At 38.8% G+C, this 24,059-nt stretch overlaps 1 protein-coding gene across 1 annotated transcript; it reads left to right on the forward strand.

Moving 5' to 3' along the window:
• The first annotated feature begins 89 nt into the window (after nt 1-89).
• Nucleotides 90-22,691, forward strand: desi2 (desumoylating isopeptidase 2). The gene is made up of 5 exons (XM_063491832.1): nt 90-733; nt 10,752-10,824; nt 11,056-11,149; nt 13,605-13,746; nt 20,826-22,691. Exons 1-5 carry the CDS (start codon nt 695-697, stop codon nt 21,108-21,110), a joined length of 633 nt encoding a protein of 210 aa, XP_063347902.1. The 5' UTR covers nt 90-694; the 3' UTR covers nt 21,111-22,691.
• Nucleotides 22,692-24,059: the final 1,368 nt, after the last annotated feature.

Here is a 24,059-nt window from a genome sequence, read left to right on the forward strand (position 1 = left end):
AGTGTTCCCTTTATTTATTTATTTATTTTTGAGCAGTGTAGTTTGGTTGGGCGCTCGTTTTCTTTATAAACTACATCACCCATAATGCTCAGTGCGCTAAGGGAGCTTAATAGAGTGATGGGCTCATCGCTTTACTCCTCAACATCGTCCAATTTCTCCCAGCAGTCGCATCCTGCCTGCAGCTCCATTGCTACCGTTAGCCGGGGCTAATAAGGGAGTAGCAAGTCATTTTTTTACACAGGGAATTTCCTTTTTATGTACCTACATTATGTGATTTAACTAAGCAGTTTGTTTGGGAAAATGAATTTGACTTTTTTCCGCGGCACGGCGTCTTCTGGAAGAGAAAATTCTCCCTGTAAAGTCAGTGTTTTTTCGCGGCGACCTCGGTAGCCGATCGGGTTTAGCAAGTCAGTTTTGGTAACCGATAGATTCATCTGTCCGCCTCTGCTGCTGCTCTGTCGGGGGATATTTGGATAAAGTCAGTCAGATGTTGGACGGTGAAAACATCATCGGAACTCTAGCATTTTTACACCGGGTTGCGAAGTTGAATTACCAAGGTGAACATCTTTCGAGAAAGAGCCAGCAATAATAATAATAATAAGAGGAGGAGAGCGAGAGTTTGGATCTCGCACCGAAGGAAGAGAACCCGGAGAGAAGAAGGGACGCTGGGAGAAGAAAATCCTGATGCCCAGTGATGGCAAACGAGCCGATTATCCTAAATGTCTATGATATGGTAAGCAGAAGCGGAAACGTGAACGTTTTCTTACTTATTTGTTATCACTTGATCTAAGAAGTATGTTTGAGATGAGTATTATTTTGCCAGGACACAACGCTGAAGCGCGTTATAAAAATGCGATTTTAATTCCTCCTCGGTTATCAGCACATGTACAATAATGGAAGAAGAGCACTTAAAAGCATTTTCGCGTAATTACGAACCACTCTTCAATTCGGCATACTAACACAACACCAAAGCAACTGCCGTTTAATGCAGTTCCATCTTTAGTAATTAGTTTGCTTATTCCCCCTCAGTTGTTTGCTTGCAAAACACAGTGAGTGAGTCAGGGTTGCAAGAGGCTGAACCAATTCATGTACGCGTTATTGTCGTATGATGCTTTTAGAAAGGTTTTTGTCTATTTGTATTAGATCCAACATTGTTTTGGTATCCGTTCAGTGGAACCAAAAATAAACCGGTTTGCAAATGGCGACAGGAAAAGCAGTGTGAAAAGATTCAAGAACGAAAATTAAGCAACTTGAAACCCACAGCTGACTTGCTGGTCCGTATATTTAATCTCCCTTTGTTCTGGCTATATTTTAATTATTTTCCATGACAGGACTGTCACAAAACTGGTCCACTGTGGGCTACAGACAAAAAAAAAAACAACTAGTAAAAGTTTAGGCTTTACGGGAAGTCACTATTTAACTAAGCCTAGTTTTGCATCTTAAGGATTTCAGTTCACTCTAAACACCAAACCAAAAGCAGATGTGAAAGTCGCATGGTAATTTCTGCTACATAGGACATGCTATCGACTCTTTGTTATAGCATTAGTCTGAGGTTCAATAAATTGAGTCACTATGTTGTCACCATGCTGGGATGAGTCAGTGGGGATGGGTTCTGGAAATTGATGTATTGATGAATCATTGATTGATATGGCTTTAATATGGCTGAAGATTACATTTAAAGTGGGTCTTGCTTGAGGTTATAAAACAGATCGGGGTAGTGCTCTGGGACAGTGTGCATGAACTCCTGGCTGGAAAACCACAACATCCTGTGTATGTACACTTGGCTTTTGCTGCATTTAGATGCTGTTATTCCTTTGTGACCTGTCCATTGTGAATCATGTCGGTCTTCCATACTTGAACATGTTACTCCCTGGTAAAATATAAAGGGCCTTTTTTAGGACTCGATTCTTTTCTTCTTGGTCCTGCTTTTGTTCTATTTACTGATGTCCCTCTGCAGCTGCTGGTCAATATATCTGCAGAGGTTTGGGGTCACATGGGTTGAAATGGATTAACACTGAAAGCCAGAGATTCATTAAACAGACCTTTGAGAGTCAGTAGAAAGAAGTAGTGTGTTGCACGATTACAAATTATCTACATTAGTATATATTCATTCCTTTCTTCCTTAGGTTCTTATTCTTTATTCCCCTTTTTCTCCCTTCCTGTTCTCTTCATTACTTTCTTTCACTTTCTCTTGCTTTCCACATGACTTGCATTCTCTGTAAAGTCTGAAGAGCTTTTATTTCTGTCTTGCTTCCATTCATGTGAATAGCTGCAGGGGCCGTTGCTTTCAGATGCTACTCATACACATCTAAAAGACACATGTGTAGGATTTTTAGAATATATTTGAGAATCAACAGTAGAGACTGAAGGACATATTTTGCATACAGAAGAAATTGTGTGTTTTTTGCTTCTGCCTAACGATCCACTCTGAACCATGCATATTTGTGATGTTTGTGTGGAAACTGGTGCCGCGGCAAACATTCACACTGTGGCAGGAGTCCAGTCATTCATTCCAGCACTTTTTAAAGGCTTCCTCTTTCTTTTAATCAGACAGTTCAGACCTAAGTACTGTAGGAGGGGTGACCTGCTAGTGGCATGATCACTGACTGGTGGGTACATTTTGCTGTCTGCTGGTTGTTAATTGGCTTCCTTTCCTTCACTTTTGACAGTTGACCTAAATAAAAATCAGTTTTGCTTTGTACATGCAATGACCCCCACGACGATAATAACAGTACAGCAGAACTAATGGTTTTGCACCTCAGTTTAAGTGTAAGTATACAGTACTGTGCGAAAGTTTTTGGCAGGTGTGAAAAAATGCTGTAAACAAAGAATGCTTTCAAAAATGGAAGTGCTAATCATTTATTTTCATCAAGCAACAAAATGGAGTGAATAAACAAAAGAGAAATCTGAATCAAATCAATATTTAGTGTGACCACCCTTTGCCTTCAAAACGGCATCAATTCTTCTAGGCACACTTGCACACAGTTTTTGAAGGAACCCGTCTGGTAGGTTGTTCTAAACGTCTTGGAGAACTAACCACAGATCTTCTGTGGACGTAGGCTTCCTCACATCCTTTTGTCTCTTCATGTAATCTCAGACACATTCGACTTCCAGTACTTCTTGTTCTTCTTTACGTTGAAGCTAGTTCTTAATGACTTTGGCTGTATATTTGGGGTCGTTGTCCTGCTGCAGAATAAATTTGGGGCCAATCATATGCCTCTTTGATGGTATTGCATGATGGATGAGTATCTTTCTATATTTCTCAGCATTGAGAACACCATTAATCCTGACCAAATCTCCAACTCCATTTGCAGAAATGCAGCCCCAAACGTTCAAGGAACCTCCACCATGCTTCACTGTTGCCTGCACACACTCATTATGGTACCGCTTTCCAGCCCTTCGATGAACAAACTGCCTTGTGCTACTGCCAAATATTTCAAATTTTGACTCATCAGTCCAGAGTACCTGCTGCCATTTTTCTGTACCCCAGTTTCTATGTTTTTGTGCATACATCGGAGGTATCGCTTTTTGGTTGCAGCTCTTCCATGAAGACCACTTTTGGCCACGGTAGTCTTCTCCGGACAATAGCTGGGTGTACTTGGGTCCCACTGGTTTCTGGCAGTTCTGAGCTGATAGCACTGCTGGACATTTTCCAATTTTGAAGGGTAACAAGCTTGATGTTCTTTCATCTGCTGCACTAAGTTTCCTTGGCCAACCACTGCGTCTATGATCCTAAGCGTTGCCAGTTTCTTTGTGCTTCTTCAAAAGAGCTTGAACAGCACATCTTGAAACCCCAGTCTGCTTTGAAATCTTTGTCTGGGAGAGACCTTACTGATGCAGTAAATTACCTTGTGCTTGTTGATGTGCTCAATCTTGCCATGAAATGAAACTCTTTCACAACCTCACCTTGGTAGCAGAGGCTGTTCCTCATCCAGTTTTAAGCCTCCTACACAGCTGCTTCTGTTTCAGTTAATGACTGTGTTTCAACCTACGTGCGACATTGATGATCATTAGCACCTGTTTGGTATAATTGGTTGATCATACCTCTGACTATGATCCTACAAAATCCCTGACTTTGTGCAAGTGTACCTATAGGAATTGATGCTGGTAGTAACATCAAATATTGATTTTAAAAAACTGATTTAAAAAAAGAATAATTATTTATATTTCTGGAACCATTCTTTGTTTACCACCATTTTTTCACACCTTCCTAAAACTGTTGCATAGTACTGCACTTGTATGGAGGTTCTGTGTAAATGTGTTTTGCATTCAAAGAAAAAACATCAATTTTGCTCTACTGCACCATAGATCAATTCCAGTGAGTGTTGTTTGACTGATTTGCTTGGAGGCTGGTTGAGTCACTTGGTGGGGGACCATCAGCTTATAGATTGAGTCACTGTTACTGGGCCACCAGGAACAGGGTTTTCTTTTACTTGTGTTCTATGCATATTTTAGCCATGAATCATTACTAGTACCAACTACCAGTCCACATTGGAAAGATACAAATAGAAGTTATTTGTGGAGCCCCCACCCCCCCACCCCGTTGTGCACATTTTACCTTTAAAACATTAATTATTATATTAACAATAATAATCTAATAATCAAGCCCAGATGGGTGCATTTGTAAAGTTTGGAGAAAAGCAGACTATCTAAGCTAAGTGATTTAGCTTCATGCTTTGCAAATGCATCATAACTCCTAAATAAGAAAAGTAGTGGTAGTGTATTTCCACAATAACTCTCTTTGAGCTGGAATAAAATGTTAATATTTTAGTTAAATAGAAAAAATAAAAATTGGATTTCTATGAGGCTATCGTTTTAGCTTACAAAATATAATCTTGGATTTAAGGAAACAGAGAATAACAGACCACTGATAGATGGAGAGTGATATGCTTCTTTTACTAACTTGGACTGATGTTGGACTGTTTTTTCTGATGTTGCCAAAATTCCAGTTAGAATATTTTACCATCTAAAATATTCTTTAAGGACAGAAAATAAAGTCAAAACACTTTAAGGACAGAAGAGATGGCTCTGTTGTTTTGCTCTTGTGAGGCCACTTTACAACTGTAGAAATTCTAAAGACTTCTCAGAAAATGTTATACTTCACCTCAGTAATAATGTCTGCATTCATTAAACCTTTACAACATTAAAATGTCAGTGGGACAACAAAACTGTTTCATTTTTTAAAGTTTTTAAACCCCCAAAGTGGTATCAGATTTGAAAAAAAATGTCTGAACAGCAGTTGTAAATCAGGAAATATTTAGATGACTTTGATGATTATGTCACTTTAAACCAGTTTTCTAATTTATAGGTTGTTTCTTCTTAGTCATCCACTTGAGCAAACAGCTCTAATTTCCTGCGATTATGTTCTCATAGAAGTGAATAAGGAGGCTGTGTTTTGTCATGCAGTTTATTTGATGGTCGCAATGGGGCCTGTTTTATTGGGAGGTGTAAGCTTAGGGCTAACATTTAATGTAAAAGGAGGTGAGAAAATTGCAAAGATCAGATGATTGCAGAGGTCAAGACAGTTGAGTAACAACTCAGGATCCTTACCTCAATCTCAAGAGCATCACCATGGTGGCATTTTATGCAGTGTGTGTGTGAGTCTGCCTGCTCTGTTGTTCTTCTTGGAGCACAACTGTGAGCATCTACTCAAAAAGATTGATAATAAGTCCCCATCCCCTTTGAGGATCGATAATGTCACGTGACTGTCAAGAGTGTATGTACAGACATGATTACAGGCGCCCCCTCAGCCCCAAACCACTGCTTTTTCCCCAATTCCCATTCTGTCAGGTCCTCCCCACAGTCCTGCTCACATCTCAGCTAAGTGGATTTCCTGGACAGCTCTGAGTGGTTTAGTGCACTGCTCTAATGAGACAGCATTATCTGCACACCACCTGTCTGCCTGCCAGCCAGCACCACGGGTTTCTTTGTCTCCGAGCGTGTGAGAGGACATGTTAGGATATTAGGTTTAACTGTGTAATGTAGCCTGATACTCAGCAGAGCAGGCTATGTGTTGGCTGCAGTGTCTTTGTGTGGATCAATTAGGGAAATGCAGCAGTCATGATTCCTCCTTTTCTTTTTTGCCACCTAGTTTACAAGGTAATGTGGGCCAAGACAAAAGAAGTTGGGAGTGTACTGTGTTGTTACAGTCACATAAATCTCTGCTAGTGGAATGTAGTGCAGCATCTATAATGGAAGAAATCTAAACCGATTAAAATAGTACTATAGCTTGGGTGTGTGGTCAAGGTTATCATTTATTAAACATTGCAATGATGGCAGCTTTCACCTCTGTTTTTATTATGTAATTGTAGTCAGTCCGAGTTTGGAACCAGACCTAATTTACTGTACTTCTCAGTCTTTTTAATTAGAGCTAACAGCAGACATGAAACTGGAGATTTTATTTCCATAATAAACAGTCTCTTAATACAAGTTCCTCACATTTGATTCACTCACTCAGTATTCACTTTATTATATACAAACAAAAACTAATGCAATGCAATCTAAAGCCTATCAGTAATGGAAACAATATCTGAACTCTGAAATCCTTTGTGTGTAAGGCAAGTGTCTTAACGCTACACCACAGGTTATGGGAATGTCAAAATTTTGTGTTAATAAAATCAACAGACAGCAGTACAAAGAGCTCACAGGAATCAGCAATGATCTTAATTTTTTTTTATTAATCAATTGCCTAGTTCAGTGTAAACCTGCTGAGTGTTTAAAAAAAAAAAAAAAAAAATGTAACGCACTTTGCATAGGAGATTTAAGATAACTTTGTGGGTAAAACTAGAGCAAACTATTGTTGCAGATGAAGGTAAAATTCACCAGAACCCATCTTGTGGCTGATAGTAGTTTCCTTCCATCGATTTCTGTTTTGAGCTTAGTTTCAGTCCGCTTGTTTCCGCTACACTTTCAAATCAGCGGTGTACATCTTAACAACTTAAAAACAGAAGAAAACTACAGAGCAAACTACAGCAAGCATTCATCCACCTCTCTGTCTCCTGTTCCTTTCATTATCTGTCTTTTAATTCATTCATAAACACTCAGCCTGTTCTCTACAGCACACAGGTTTTAACAAGCTTTGAAGTAATGAGGTCTAAGATAAGAGTCTTATTTCACCACCGACAGGGGCGAGGAGTAGCAGCGTAACAGACTATTTGTCTTTGTTACTCCTGTTAACGGAGCGGGAGACAGTCATTTTGCATTTCGATGCAGATTAGTTTTCTTAAAATAACTCCTACACACGTTCTACAAGGACATATTGGCACATACTACACTGCCATTGGGTGTTAGTTCACCAACCTGCTGTTTATGTTTCGCCTTATATAAAGTCAGTTAAGGAAGTTTTTGGGGGTATCTGTTTATTTTTAGCAGCTCAAATGCTGATGTGTGTTCAAGTCTTCTAAACTGGCTTCTGTCACCATTCCTGTAACAGAAATGTAGAAAATGTTTTAAAAAGGAGCCAGCAGCCAAGGCTTCTCAGTCAGTGAGAACCAGCTGGTGCACACACAGATGGCTGCTGTTCCTGGGCTCAAAGAAACCTCTTCAGAACTGATACAGACATGATTTCATATCCGTAGGAGATCAGCTGATGTGAGAAACACTTTGGTGGGAAAAACCCTACCAGAAGTAATGTTAGGAAATGGAAAAATGAGATGCTTTATTGTGTTAGTTTTTGGACTCAATGTTGGTCCTTTATTACTGACCTTTATCAAAATCAAAAAGGTCTCTATAGTGAGAGATATGTCTGAAAGCTCTAAATGCACAAGCTGTAGCTGGACTCTGGTAAAATGCGGATATACAGTGGCATTTTTGCTTCTTCAAACAAAACTACTGACAGACTCATGCTGTGGCTTTCTTTGCACAACATTTGACCCATATATAGTTCAGGAAACAGAAACCCAGCAGCATGAGAAGTTTGAAATGTGGGTTTGAAAAAACAAAAGTTGTGCCAAAGCCTCAGTAAATGTTGTATTTGATCAGAATGCAGATTCTGTTTTAAATTCAGTTCCCTCAAAGTTTAAGGGTGTAAAATTGTGTGTATGTGTGTATGTATGTATGTATGTGTGTATATGTGACTATGTGGCTATAGTATAGCCTAAAGCTTAGGTTTCAGCTTGGTTTCATGCATTTGGAGGCTCTTGGCTCTGTATGATGTCAGTGAGAGGATATCCTAGTATGGTCATCTCAATCACAGAGCTCTGGCTGTGAACACGGCAGCCCCAGCCATCTGAATTCAAATAAGGAAAAATTGAAAGAAGCACATCAGATAGTGGATAAAGCGTTTAAGGTGCACTGTAACTGTTTTAGATATTTTAGTAGAGTTGAAGAATACATCCAGTGTACTCCTAGTGCTTTTTTTCCACTCCCAAGACTGGAAAAACGGGGAGCATTGCATCCGGAAGGGCATCCAGCAGGTAGCATCCGCAAAGCCTTTGTGATCAGTTCGTTTTTAAACTCTTACATTCCACAGAGGTTATATTTTGCATTGCAGATGTGGCGGAGATCAGCAGCTCTGCCACAAGTGACTTTAAGCAGCCACATAATGTATTTGCATAATGACAGACAGGAAATGTGATAACTGTTTTAAATAGCATGCTGTCTTCTGTGATACCTGATAACTGTAGTTTGCATTGGAAGCTGTTTCCATGTCAAGAAGGAAAGCCTCTGTGTGTACACACTAATAAAATATGTCATTTTCACGTAATCAAGTTGTTTATTGTCACTCTGGTTAAACGCATGTAATGCCTCAAACATGTAGGATGGAAAGCTCTAATATAATATACAAATCCAAATAATACTTAAAATCGATTTCAACAGATTCCTAATATCAGAATTGATGTCTTTAAATGGTCAGCATAACACAGAGCTCAAAGAAACTGTTAAAACTCCAAGCGCTACATCTCAGACTCTACAGGCCTCAGTTAACTGTTAGAAAAAGACATGTATGGCTTGTTTGGAAGTGTTACCAGGAGCAAGCTGCCAAGCATGGTGTTACAGGGGTGATTATTTGGGCTTGTTTGGCAGCCGTAAGACCTGGGAATCTTGAAGTCAGCGAGTTGACCACAAATTCGTCTGTATACCAAAGTATTCTAGAATCAAATGTGAGCCCATCTGTCCAGCAGCTAAAGCTCAGCCAAAATTAAGTCATGCAACAGGACAACGATCCCAAACACAACTGCAAATCTGCAACATAATGGCTGAAAAAAAGAATCAGAATTAGTTTTTCACAGGACTGCAGATTAGAAAACCTTTATTTTTTTACATGACTGTGTAGGTGTATATTTTTTGTAGACTTTGAGACAATTTGTTTTTGTAGACAGATTTGCATGGTAAGAAATCTGTCACCTTTGTTACAGTGCACTGGCAGAAAGGAACTGCTATTGGTGATCTTGCCATGTTTTAATCATGCTGATCAGCACTTGATTTGGTTTGAAGAAACGTCAACAGCATCAAACTTTAAAATTAATCAGGTCCAAGAGAATAATCAATTAACTGATGACATGGCACAGTGAAGCAGTGGATAGGATTGTTGACTCACAGCAGTAAGGTTTTAGGTTTAGACCTGTCCTGACCAATCATGTGATTGCTTCAGGTTTGTAATGCAGTGATTATAGTACTCTATACTTACACATAGATATGAATAGCATTTCCCCCAAAAAAGCAACATGACTAGTTTTTCACTAAAATGCATCATCTTGAAAGATGAATACATGTTACATCACATCAGTACACTTGCATCTGCCTGCAGCTTGTTTGAGAGTGCATACTGGATTGATCAGTATAGATGTAGAAAGATGTTTGATGTATGAACAAATATTAGATTTAGAGATTATTATTCAGCTTCCTGAGATGCTTCACCAAAACTCTTCTCTGCTCCATCTTTTGTGAAATAATGTTTTTTGAGTGAAAATTCTGCCTAGCAACAGCCTGCCCAATCACCTTGTAGACACAATGTTTAGCAGACATACTACAGAAAAGATGGATAGCAGTTTCAAAGATTAGTGCAGCAGTTATTGATTTATTTTTGTGCAGCTTGACTTTCATTGTCTGCATGTAAAGAAATCTTGTGTAAGCATCAGGGATAACATCTGCACTGTGGTCATAAATTCCCACAGAAAAGTCTGTAAATGTGTTTTGTAGCTTACGTTGAATTTGATTATTCTGATATGAAGTCTGGATAAGTGCCAAGGTACAATAGGACAATGACAATTCAGTAATAAGGTTTGCATAGCTGCAGGATGTCAAACATATTGCCTTTTCAGCTGCCGTCTGTGGGTTTATTGCAGTGGAGGCTACATTTTGAAGGAATTTCCCGTCTTTCAGAGGTAAAAAATTTGAACTATCACTTGTAGTTATGCAATGATTCACTGTCTGTCTGTAACAGCAAGGACTTAGAGATGCCCTGGAGCTGTCTGTGCATACTCCTCATTCCTTCTTTCTACCTCAGTGAGAGGGAGGTGTTGTCTTCTTCCTGAAGAATATCCATATAAATTTGATATTACATTGTTTTAGCACATATTTTTTAATTTGATTCTTGTTGCTGTTTCTTTCACTTTACTATGATATGTTTACATTTTGAACGGTTTAACAAGAAAAACTTTCATGTTGGCCTGTGGGAAATTGTGATGGATTGTTTTCGCTGACATTTTGTAGACTAAAAATTTAAATATATTAAATCAATAGGTGTAGAAAACGTGCATTATTATTTTACTGTTATTTAACAAATGTGTTATTCTGTGTTTCTCCTTCAGTACTGGATCAATGAGTTCACCAGCTCTCTGGGCATCGGAGTCTTTCACTCAGGGATTGAGATCTATGGAAGAGGTAAGGTTACCCAGACATAAGACTCCGCCTACATCAAGTCATCTGCCTAAGGATAGTGTTACAGAGAGGATGCTTATTTTATAGCTCAGGATATATATATACACACCACTGTTTTCCCTTCCGGGCATGTCTAAACATACTTGTATATAGTGTATATATAAAACTGTATGTTATCTGCTAATGGCTTTTGTTACATCAGCAGCTCAAATTTGTGTGTTCTTGTGTGTTTAGAGTTTGCCTATGGCGGACACCCGTACCCATTCTCAGGGATCTTTGAGATTACACCAGGTGATGCAACTGAGCTTGGCGAGACCTTTAAGTTCAAGTAAGTGTGGGATAATTGGTGTTTATATGAGACATACAAGTACAGATATGCATGTGTTCTGTTTTGCTAAATATCTTTCGCAACAGCCTAGGCAGCTCACAACATGCTTGATGGAGTTTTTACAGTAAAGGAGTTGGCCTGTTTAATGTAGAATGTTATTCAAATGGCGAGTCAGTCAGGTTACCGCTCAGAAGTTTGTTAGTCTATTAGCTATTAAACTCAGTAGTGACGAGAGGACAGTCGTTCACGCTCCAAGGGCTGGGCAGTAAAATGATGCCAATGAGGAATGTATCATAAATCTATTTGGGTCCACCCTTATCTGCGCAGTTACCTCAGTAGGTTGAAGTAACACAGGATCTTTGGAAAAATGAATAACTGCAAGGGTTGCCAGCTGGCACACAAGGGAGGGGAAGTTATTGGGAATCAGTAGAAATAGTTCTAAACATGGAAAAATAGAAAATCTGTGCTGCAAGATATTCCAGCAACCCACAACAACAAAGACAAACACAGCCATCCTTTGTTCCTATGGGGCTGAACTTCAAGGCACACCTGAGACCACTTTTAAGTTTATGCTAGAACATTTTCTAATTAAGAGTGCCAGGTTCTGCCCCAAAGGCATGATGCAGGCACCTATTTTATATGCACCTATCTAAACAGCTATTAGAAGTCACTTATCATTACTTACTTGGTGTAGGTTTTAATAACCGTTAACAGCCTTTTAGGTTGTTTGCTGTGCAAGGACAATCTCAGTTAAGTCCATTCTGCTCATTAGATGCCTGATTGTTCATGTCATTCTTCCACAATAAGATTATGTGTAGAGCAGAGTGATCAGCTCGGAAAGTCAGACAGTGTGTCAAATGTCTTTTGACTACTGACAGTAGTTTGGTTTAGGTGGAGATGCTGGTAGGTGCTGGGTAGCGCATACAGTACGCGTGTATAGTGACTGTTTTGGTCAATCGGCCATTGGCCAAGTTAGAAAGCACTGATTTGTTCCCTAGATAAGTTAGAGATTCATGTGCCTGTTCTTTATACTCATTTGATCAGTTGGTCAGCTGTTAGTTGAGCTGTTTAATGAATTTGGGTATTGCTCCTACAGCAAAGCGAGCTCCTGTACATAATGTGTCAAACATTTTAATGCCTTTTTGTAACAGTTCATGGCCTATGTCTTGGTCAAAGACTGAATAAAACAGAAGATTGAGATGTGAAAAAAGCTCAATTTATCTTGAACTGAAACTGCAAGTTTTCTCTTTTACTTTATTTTGAGGAACGCGCTGAAGCTGAAAACGTAACACTAACAAACTGCAGACTGCAGTTCCTCTTATGGCCACTCAAGGCTGGATGTATTAAACCTTTACAACAAAAAGAAAAAAATATATATACTATTACTGCTGGAAAGTTGGACATTTTTCTTTATGGATCATTTATACTTTCATGACATCTGTGGGGGCAATAATATTTTATTTAACTCACCAGGCTAAATTGTGTTTAGGCTTGAACACAGTGTTTGGCTGTAATAAAATTAAATAAAATTCATAATTGTTGATGTACTTTTCAAGTATAGTCTAATAATTAGAGTTTTGCAAATACACTGCAAATCAGTGCAGCTTTTTACCATATCGCCAGCTGTCTTTTAAAAGCTGTTTTTGTAGTGGACTGCAGCAAAATGTGCAATGTTTCTGATTTGTTTTTGTTTTTTTCCATCCTGCGAAAGATGCACATGATGCTCTTTAGGAATGTGCAGCCCAAATGTACAAAACACAACAATTGATTTCAGAAAATCAGTTCAGTATGTTTGTGTGCTTGTCTACTCAGACCTACTCTGCTGCTGAGTATTACTTCTGCTCTAGTTGATTTGCCCTGTGGCTTTAGACAGACTCCGCCTGTCACACACACACATACGCACACACAGTAACTGTCTCCAAGCAGGCCACTAGACCAAATATGGATCATCTGTGACAAATGCCTGCTTATTATCCACAGAGCTGAGGCCTATCCCAGTGAATAAAGCACTCTCTCATACTAAAATCATAATAATTTCATTTCATTTTATTTCATTTGATGTTAAAGCCAAAAACTCAGATCACGTTTAAAATGTTCTCAAAGTTAATTACTTATTTTTTTGGCTGAATGGCAAATAACAAACAATATGTCAATGTTTTCTTCAAAAAATGTGCAACATGGTTGTACTGGATAGAATGTTAAAAAAATCAGTTGTTTAAATGCACACAGTGTTGAACATTTTTCACTATTTTATCTGCTGTCAGACAGCTTTTTCCAACACGAAGTGGAACAGTCACGCTCAGCCAGACTCCACTGACAGAAACAGTAAAGACAAACAGTAAAGAATATATCAATAAATGAAAATGGTAAAAAGTAGAATTGGATTAGAAACATTGCTTTCCCAGAAGATGCTCTTTCAGTAACATCAGTACCTTCTGCCTGTTTGTCTCTGCAGAGAAGCTATTGTCCTGGGAAGCACAGACTTCACAGAAGAGGATGTGGAGCGGATCGTGGAAGAGATGGGGAAGGAGTACAAAGGCAACGCCTACCACCTCATGCACAAGAACTGCAACCACTTCTCCTCAGCACTGTCGGAGGTGGGTTAAATAAAACACACACCATTTCATTGCACATTACTCTGAGCTGCGCTGAGTTTAAAAGCCAAGTCTTACGGTGATTTCGCACCTATAGTTTGTTTACTGTGGTTGAAATCAGTTGATGAGTTTGTAAACTTGTAGCTTTCCCCATTATCTGGTTTGTTTTCACACAGAGAAACATCCAAGTAAACACCAAGCGAACCAAAATGCATCACTCAAAAAACCATGTGAGACTGTTCGCTCATTGGTCAGATGTGTCTGGGGCGGGAACAACAACAGTAAATACAGGAAGAAGGTGCTGTGTAAGAACAGCACCTGTGTGTGTGGACGGGTATTAACATCTTTGTGGGGACCAAAAATTGGACGTTTACTATACTTGTGGGGACCAAAATCCTGGTCCTCACGAGTTTGAAGGCATTTTTGAGGCTCAAAATGTTGTTTTAGTGTCAGGGTTACAATTAGGTTATAGTTAGGTTTAGGGTGGTTAGGCATTCATTTTTTAGGGTTAGGGTTAGGGTATGCGGCGAGGGAAAGCATTATGTCAATGAGATGTCCCCACAAGGATATAAATACACACACACACACACACACACACACACACACGTGTTTATTTATATAGTATAGTTTTACGCGCACGTAGTTTCAATCAGCTTATCCTGGTGTGACTAATGAGCAGGGAGTTTTACAGTTAGCATCTAATGCTGAGTTGGGGATTAGGACACTGATACAAGCCCAGACATGCAGAGCCAGCTGGCAAACACACACACACACACACACACGCATGCGCGCAAACACACACACACACACACACACACACACAAACAAATGCGTAGAAACACAGACAATTAATAAAAGACACATCCTTACAACATACCATGGTATTTTCTAAACCTTAAATGCAGACAGTACTTCACATCAGTGCAATACAATAAAATTCAGACATGTACATGGAAATAAAATCAAGCACACATGCAGGTTTACCATCGAGAGTCATCCATCTTCCATCTCAGGATTTGATTTTTATGCTTACTCTAACCGCATTACCTTGAGAGGCTGACTCAAAGCGACAGAGTAAAAAATGGCAGGACACATTGATTGTTGTTGCAGGAATGCAGGATGCTTGAAAGATCAAGCATAAAAATTAAATCTTCAGAAAGAATGTTTGATGTGTATGACTTAGATGTCAGATTTCTTTTTGAAAAATCAATACTGTACTCCCTGCAGACCACTGAACTCTAACAGCAGATCAGTAGAAATTCCTAATAACCTTTCAGTGTGTTGTAGTCCTAGTAGTCTGACAGAAGACTAGATTTATAAACCTTTACTTGGCTCTGTTTTATAAAATGTTGGCCACAATGTGGGGCTCTAGCCAATTGGAAGACTGTTTGTTTGTTTCAAAGAAAGGTTGTTAGTCGAAACACAGATGTGCGCGGAAAGTTCCTTCACATTGTGAGGTGATAAGCACATTTAAAGCATGTACATATTGCTGAAGAGTTCAAAGAGATATTTAATACTGTAGTATTTAAATATGCAGCTGTTTGGTTGTGTTGATAGATTTGCCACAAAAGCATGTGAGTAGTTTATCCTTCAGCTAACCATAGCCAAATGCTCATGATTGTGGGAGTGGATTATCTTTAAGTACCATATGTACTGCATGCGTATAACTGTGTTTGGCTTTGCAAGACTTTTTCCAGCTTTAAATCAATGGTTCTGTCTTATGTAGCCAGACCTAATGTATGATAAGAATCAGGAATTTCAAAGTTACAGTCATGCCTGACTTATTTCTCATTTAAAATCGATTTCTTGTGAACCAGCGGACCACAGGGAGCACTTCTGCTCTTTTTAGGTCATCTGTGGAAATCCCATCCTTTAGCATGCTTGCGATTTCACCACAGACCCTAAACTTGGACAGAGTGTAAAATTGACTATCTCAGGCTTTTGAAAACTAAGCTGCAACCAACTGGTTCCAATTAAATAATGATGAATGTCCAAGGGCAAAGATGAAGCCAAACCAGAGGCATGTTCATCATTTATTTTTTATATTTATTTATTTATTTGTTTGTAAGATGTCCCATCCTGTAACTTCATCCTCTACCTGAAAATAAAAAATCAGGTTGAAGGATCACCTTTTTGACACATTGGAGGTCTAGCTCTTGTGACAGAGCAATAAGTGCATTGAATACAAAAATATAAAAATAAATATAGGAGTACAGTGGTCCCTCGTTTATTGCGGGAGTTACCTTCTAAAAATAACCCGTGATTGGTGAAATCTGCGAAGTAGCCAACTTTATTTTTTGCAATTATTATATTTGTTTTTTAGGCTGTAAAACCCCTCACTACACACTTTATACACTTTTCTCAGACAGGCATGAATATGTTCACACTTTTCTCTCTTGTTTAAACACTCTAAAAGTTCAAACCTTCATAGAAAAATAAGTTCAGTATTAGTGCTGGGCAATATGGAAAAAATATTTATCACGATATGAATTATTTTATATCACGATAACGATATATATCACGATATACGACCTGACCTGTGGTCATCTAGAAAGTACGCAGTCTGTAAACAGCGAGTGCCGAGGGTGCAGTCTTTGTTTTGAGTTACCGTAAAGCATGTCGCAAATCCGGGTGCACGTACAGCAGCACCAGCTCGCAAACCACGAGACGGAGTTTCTTTGCGAAAAATATCTTTTTTTTATACTTTGTTTTTTCTTGCATAAAGTTAAGAGTATGTATAGTGAGAAGACAACACTAATCTATTTGCCACAGGCTATTTAACCCTTTAAGACCTACCATAGAACCAAGTCCGCCAGAGCTTATCTTTATGTTTTTACATGCTGTAGTGCCACTTGTGGGAGTATTTCAAGTTTCCATATATCAATACAACCGTTATAGCCCAAATTGTAATAATATGTATGCATTAAGTCCATAGTAACTACATAAATTGCAAAAACTTGTAGTGCAATAAACTACAAAAAAATTGAAAATCGTTTTTGTTTTGTTTTTTACATATATTTCTAGTTAAAAAAAAAAATTAAGAGGTGTATCCCTCAAAACTGTAAATACAAAAGTTTCCAACCACGAGAAATTTATTTTGAGTGTCTTCATAGTTTTATTTTTGAGATACACTAATTTTTATATACTACAGGAAAAATGAAAATAAATAATATAATGCATCAAAATAAACTATTTCCAACAGTGTAATTTGAGTTCTAAGCATCCCAGAAACGATACAGAAAAGCATAAAGTCAAACATGTCTTTTAAAAACACCAACATAGGCTTATAAGGCCCTTTCGCGAAAATGACGTCACTTCCGGTTTCGGGCAGGTAATGGCGGACATGCGATAGTTCGCGCTGACGTATATGCCAACGTAGGAAGTCTTATGAACGTCGGCAAAGCGTGTTTCTGGAATATTATCTTTTTGTTGCTGCAAGTTTGGAATATTATGTTTTTGTTGCTGCAAGTGCTTCTTATGCAATTTTTGCAAAGTTATATGTGGAAGGAAACCGTGACCTTGGACAAGCTAATGGCATTAGATGTAAGTACAACTCCTCCGGTTTCACATGCAAAAAAAAAAAAAATATTGCACTACCTTACGTGGTTCCAGTTCTACAGGGGTTTAAAAATAGTTAGGCAAAACGGAGTGTGCCTGCTCCGACCGGTTGTAAAGGGTTAATGATATATTTTATGTAATATTTTATAAAATTTGGGTTGGTACGATATAAACGATAGAAGACAAATGGCACGATAGACACTTTTCTGTCGTCCACACGATATATATCGTCATATCGCCCAGCACTATTCAGTATTATAGAATGAAACCAAAGGCTCCCGTGGGTGTCTTTGATGGTGCAAAACGTTTTGTCGACATTGTTGTGTTTGTTGGGGAGAAAACTAACAAACATACAGTGCAGCACTTCAGAGTCACACTGCTAGCGATCGAAGATTTATGTAAATTTGACAAGCTGAAGGCATTCTGTACTGTACAGAAGGCACAGGGCGAGATTGATTGACAGTAATCTACAGCTAATCAGGATGCAGAACACAATGCGCTGTTTTAAAAAAAAAAAAAAAAAAAAAAGCATGCAAAATTGCACAAAAAATCTGCAAAACAGCGACGACCACTGTATAGGAATTAATTGTAAATGAGGAAACAAGGAATACCTGCACAGACTTTCAGTGTACATACAACTGCTTTATCGTCTAAAATCCCAAACAGACTACAGACTGCTCCCTAATGCCAGTAGTAGCATCAGTCTCTCAGTCAACATCTAAACTGGATAAAATGAAAGAATATTTATTTTCATTGAGGCTTTCTTAGTCAAATAAAATTGTGCTAACAATCTGTACGGATGAGCTGCTCGGCTGGGAAAGAGTAGCAGCAGTGCTTGTGGTGCACATACACATTGTGTCAAATACATGGCATAGAAAAATGTTTCTGTTGTTGCTGATGTTTCCAACCCATTTGAAGTAATCCTGTTATAGAAATTACACTTTGGACCACTTTGCCCTTCCTGCCGTGACTCCTTTTAATAGCACCTGCAGGCATTGATAAAGGAATTGATAGCTCAGACACACATGAGCTTAAGTGGGACCATGTTCAGCATCTGTTAGAAAAGACCGTTTTATATAGGATGAATATTGCCTGTTGGTGATCTGAAGGCTTGAGGCTTATATATCAGCCACATGTCAGCCAAACACTAAAGAGATGATATTTAAGGATTAGATGCTTCTTTTGGTGAATGTAGGCCACCTCCTTCTCTTCTGCAAGGAGCAGTCCTTGCTGAGTCTCTGAAGAAGTGGAAGAACTTCATCGCTGGAGCCTAAACAAGCTATGCAATCTAGTATCATCAGCAAAAATCAGCCACTTTGTCAGAATTTTTTTGTAGATAAAAGCAAACCCACTGTCTCTGTCTCCTTACACATCTGTAAAAGCAGCTTGTCAGCAGCTTCAATAAATGTTATGATCAAAGCATAATTAAGCCCTTTCACTGGGAAAACACTTTGAGTTTCTTGGAAGCCACTTTTCCCATTATGCTGTAATAACCTCTAATAGCGCTGAGTAATCATAATTAGCCCTAACATAGACTGTCTGCCTGTGCAAGCATGTTAGTTGTTAAGGAAGATTGTGAGAGAGAAACATCAACCACAGACTGAAAAAGGTCCAACTAGACGTACTCGTGAACAAACTGTTACAGTAGGTTGAGAAATCACTAGCACAGAGTCATATTACAGATTTATTTATGGCATAGAAAGTCAGGAAATCTGATTCAGTTTCCTGGAAGTTCAAGACACAGGCAGGATGTAGTTTCTGGTTATGCAGTCATTGTTTCAGATTCATTTCCTCCACAGCATTCTCACAACACTGACAAGTTCTCTTATGGAGAACAAACTAACCAAGAAGTGACAGTTTTTATAAATAAGTTTTCACCTCATTGAATATCATTTAATACTTATTACTGCTCTTAATCTCCCTCAGTGTTGGCATAGTCAGTTATTTTATATAAGCTCTAGCACTTCACTTGCCTACTGACACAACTCACTGGTGATATGGAAATTCAGAAAATACTATAATATAATACGTGGAAGTAAACTCTGCAACTTTTTATTTGTTACTCTCTCTACGCAGCTCATGTCCCTCACTCTCTTCCCCATGGAAACTTATTTCCACCACTGAAACAAAAGCCCTACGCAATCCTGCCAGTCAAAATTTTGACTTGACTCGCAATTTCAAGTTATTCTTTTCAATTTCCAGTTATTTTCCCAGAAGTTTAAGTTTATAAGTTGACATTTTTAGATACTTAACTCAAATTTTAAGATGATCTAAATGTTCTAGATAACATCCTGAAATTTTGACTTAAGGAAGGCAAAAATGTGTTTCTCAGTGGCAGAACCTTCCATACTTCCCTCTCAAGGTATTTTCCTGTTAAAAGGACTTGGGAGCATTACTGTATCATTCGTCTTTTCTCTCTCATTCGGTTCGTTCTTTACTCTATAATGTAAAGCTAATAGAGTCAGATTTTGTTTTGAACTGGGGCTTCATACATAAGTTGAATTTAAGTAAACCTTTGATTTTTCTGTCAGTCTAGTAACCAATGATTTGTACTGGTATTGTATTGCCCAGCGGTCCCCAACCCCCGGGCCACGGACCGGTAGCGGGCCGCGAGAGTTGAGCACGGGTGTGAAATTTATGGTTTTCAGGGTTTTTATTGGTTTTTATCATTATTTTTTTTTATCGGTGTTATCTTTAACTCGATTTCCCTGGGTCTTTTGATGTTGTGTTATGAATAAATCTTTTTTGGTACCGGTAATGGTTTTATTTTGTTGTGTTTATCCGTAACACCTTAAAGGCCGGTCCATGAAAATATTGTCAGACATAAACTGGTCCTTGGCGCAAAAAAGGTTAGGGACCAGTGGTATTGACTACTAATTAAAATACACCAGTTATGGTCAGTTATTTGTAGTCTTAGACATAAAAATAGTAGGGTTGCATGATTCGCAGTTCAGTTTAACCCTTGTTTGTCATGTACTGGGTCTTTGTGCAGATCCTCAGTTCATCTTCTGTCTGAGAGGAGTCACTGTAGTTCCCTTCCACCTCCCTTTAAGCAAACTTTATTCTGTCCCTAACATAAAAAGACTTGAATAGTAGGTGGATAGAGCTTTTGTCTCTGAAATGACTTCTTTGATTTAATTTTATTTTACTTTGTATCATTTGCTGTTATGGCTGTATTGCATGGCTTGATCCATCAGGACTGAGGTTTTAAGTTCTTTAGTAGCTGGAGTAACAAGTGTTTTTGTTAAAGTACAGATATGAAGTTGCTAGGCAAAAAGGGGTCTGTGCTGTTTTTGTGTGAATATAGTTCATTACGTACCACAAACCTGCAAACCATAACAAAACATGTAAATGATAGGCACTAAACACGACTGATTACTTTTTCCCTTGATTTTGACGACTTGCATGGAGTTGAAAAATGTAATATTATTCATTCACATAAAAAAGAATATACATTTGCTTTAAGGACTCACTTCTTGTGTACTGAACTTACTAAAATGTTCCCTTCCTGTCTTTCTTCTCAGATCCTGTGTGGCAGGGAGATCCCTCGCTGGGTCAATCGCCTGGCCTACTTCAGCTCCTGCGTGCCATTCCTCCAGAGCTGCCTGCCCAAAGAGTGGCTGACCCCAGCTGCCTTACAGTCCAGTGTGAGCCAGGAGCTCCACGGAGGCGAACTGGAGGAGGCAGAGGATGCCGCCGCCACAGCCTCCCTGGCCTCCCTGGCCTCCATGTCACCCTGCTCACCTTCTTCGTCCTCCAGCCCATCCTCCTCCTTGCCTCGACACTCTCGTCACCAGCCCCGCAGGTAGAGGCTGCATGGCATGCTGGGAAATTGGGGGCTGGACTCGTTACATTGGCAGCCAGGTAACAGAAAACCTGCTGCAGTTGATGGATCTATCTACAGCCGAAGGTCCTGTCAGACTTATCCTCATGCATGGTGGGGTGTCAGCCAAACACTTGAAGAAATCCAGAGCAGTGAAATGTTTTCTTCCTGCCGAAGAAAGGAGCTCTTATTGCTGACAAAGACAGGAAACCTGTGGCCCTCGCTCTCAACAATCTGAGATTTTAACTTTTTCACATCAAATATGTTTTCATTATTTTACCTGCCAAATTCCTTCATGTGTTTACCAGCCACATCCAAACTATACCAGTGCTTTATTATCAGTGGTGTTGATCCTCACCAAAAGGGTATGATTTAGGTTTGTTAAGGCTTATGGCTGTGTTAAAAATGTCAGAGGACTGCTACAAGAATTAAAAGTGCTGGATGCTCTGCCTTATACTTTTAAGTACAGCAGGTCTGTGAGGGGATTTTATTGTCTTGAGCGACCTCCCAGTTATTGGTGGTTTTAAATGTCCAGGAGCTGAGCGCTGATATCATTTGATCTGTGGCTGGTAAATGTTTCCACTGCCGCCTGCTGTATTTCAGATGTGGTCTGGGACAGGTGGCTGCTAAAATCTTGAAAGTAACAGGTGGATTTTGGGAATTCTTACCCTTTGCCTCAAATTGCTGGATCCTCTGCCTTTTATTTTTTATTACAGCAGGCTGTAGGTTTGTAAACAGCCTAAACCAGAACTACAATCAGCTGCATAGACAAGAACAAACAGATCCAGAACCACTGTCAATCCATAAGACTTTCTTAGCTTCACAGAGACCCCCGCCTTTCTTCTATGATGTCAGATCCTCCCTCCCATCCTGAATAACCTCACATGCTTTGATTAAAACAAACTAATGACGTGGATTTACTTAATAATTATGAAGTAGCAACAAGTATTTCACCACCAATAATGTAAAATGTTTCTAAATCATTTCGTAGTTAGGTTCTAGTGAAGGGGGGATTGATTTAAGATGGGAAACATTTCTTTCTCAGTAGCAGCTGCCAAGGTGCCTTAGAGCACCCACAAGTGTTCCGTTGGTCAACTGTAGAAGACTCTGGTTGTGCTGGAAATCTCCCAGTAGTTTAAAAGCATAAAGCAAAACGTTTTATCCGAAAAAATTGAGGTCCACGCTCACACTTAGGACACAATGTCAGTCTGTAATGTATAAAAATGTGTCTGAAGAAGAAGCGAAGGCAGACGGGCTCTTCTTTAACTGACCTCTCTTCAGCCTGCACTTCTCAGTCTTTTTCTTCACACTGTGTCCAGTTAGGAGCGACACAACGTGGTGCTGTTTTGAAACATCGCTGCACAGTTTAGTTAAGTTTGATTATCGGAAGATTATTGGTGGGGAAAACCTCATGATTTACTCAGACAAATATATATCCTGTTAACAAGGAGACATATGCTGCATATTGTGTATTGTCCCAAACAAGAGCCATGGATGTTCTGAAAACATGTTATGAAGACTAACTGATCTTGGATACCCTTTTTTTTTTTTTTTTTTTTTTTTTTTTCCTTAAAAAAAAAAAATTCCTTATAGTATTTCTACAAAATAAAGACTCTGGCCTTTTTGTCTGTTTTGCCTTCAAACTCAGGACTCTAAAAGGCTTTGTAACATATGATCTTTTAAACTTTTTTATCCCACATGCTCATTTGCGTCGTCGCTGTTGCTTTTCTAATGCAGTGGTCACTCCATAGAGCTTTTCGGCAGCACACTGTGGCAGTGCAGTTTTCTACTCTTTGCTCAGATTTAAAGAAAAAGCTTTTGTTTACATCCTGTATGCTTGTTTGCGAGCCTGCACACTTTTTCTTTTTCTTTTCTTCTCCTGTCTGTGCATGAATGTAGGAGCGTGCGCCCCCACTTATAGTATAAGCGGTTTCAACGAGCTGCCATCTGGGCCAAATTTACTACACATCTCTCACACACTGCAAAAAAATATCAATCTTAACAAATGTAGCACTGTTTTCAGGGTGTATTTGCAAATGCGTCTGCATCTTTAAGAGATTAGTTGTATTCTTTTTGTGCTCACGCTAATTTTTAGCAACATTTTGTGGCAGTGTCAACTATCGGGTAAAAATGTTGTTTTCGGGACTTTCTAACAAAACTGAAGCAGTTTTACAGGAATCATGTAAAAGACACAAAAACCAGCATATTTTATCTGATTTGAAGTGAAAGGATTTAATTTTTAAAAGTTATTTTCATGTTTCACTAAATAAACTTTATAATGCACACTCACACGTACTGTTGTTGACGACGCCCTCTGCTGGCTGTTATTTGTACTGTTACTGAGGTTTCCTGTAACCTTCATAGCTTCAGGTGGTTTTCAGCTGTGATACAATCATCTGTCTGTTGACAAATACACAATAAATCATTAAACACTAATCATCAACAAGCTTAGTTATTACTTTACTTGTGATTGCCAAATTTAAGGTATAGTAAATTAAAATGACCAAAGATGGCTGTAACGTCACTTTCTTTTTTTTCTTTTTACGTTGGCAACCTATGAATTGTAATCATCCTCATTCCTTGTGTGCATTTATTTTCTCAGAGGAGTAAATATCCTTTAAAGTGATAACTTGTGAGATTTTTGCGCCACCTTTGTGAGCTATGAATGCAGACCGGGAAACCTCAATCATTCAAAACACAGAAAAACTGACTTCATCCGTTTCACAGTGAACTTGCAGAGACTTTAGATGGAGCCGAACACATTTGTATCTGTTGGAAAGTTATTAAAGAAAATATACAATCTGTGACTGTGTTTGTGTCATGGCGAATTAGTTTTATGGCTCTGACAGATTTAGTTCTAGTAATGTGATTAAAGATTCCCCTTGTTTTTGGTTTAAACATGTTAGTTTGCAAGCAGAGTGTTCTCTTTAGGGTT

This window comes from Pelmatolapia mariae, linkage group LG13 (assembly GCF_036321145.2).
Source record: "Pelmatolapia mariae isolate MD_Pm_ZW linkage group LG13, Pm_UMD_F_2, whole genome shotgun sequence".
Classification (NCBI taxonomy): Eukaryota; Metazoa; Chordata; class Actinopteri; order Cichliformes; family Cichlidae; genus Pelmatolapia; species Pelmatolapia mariae.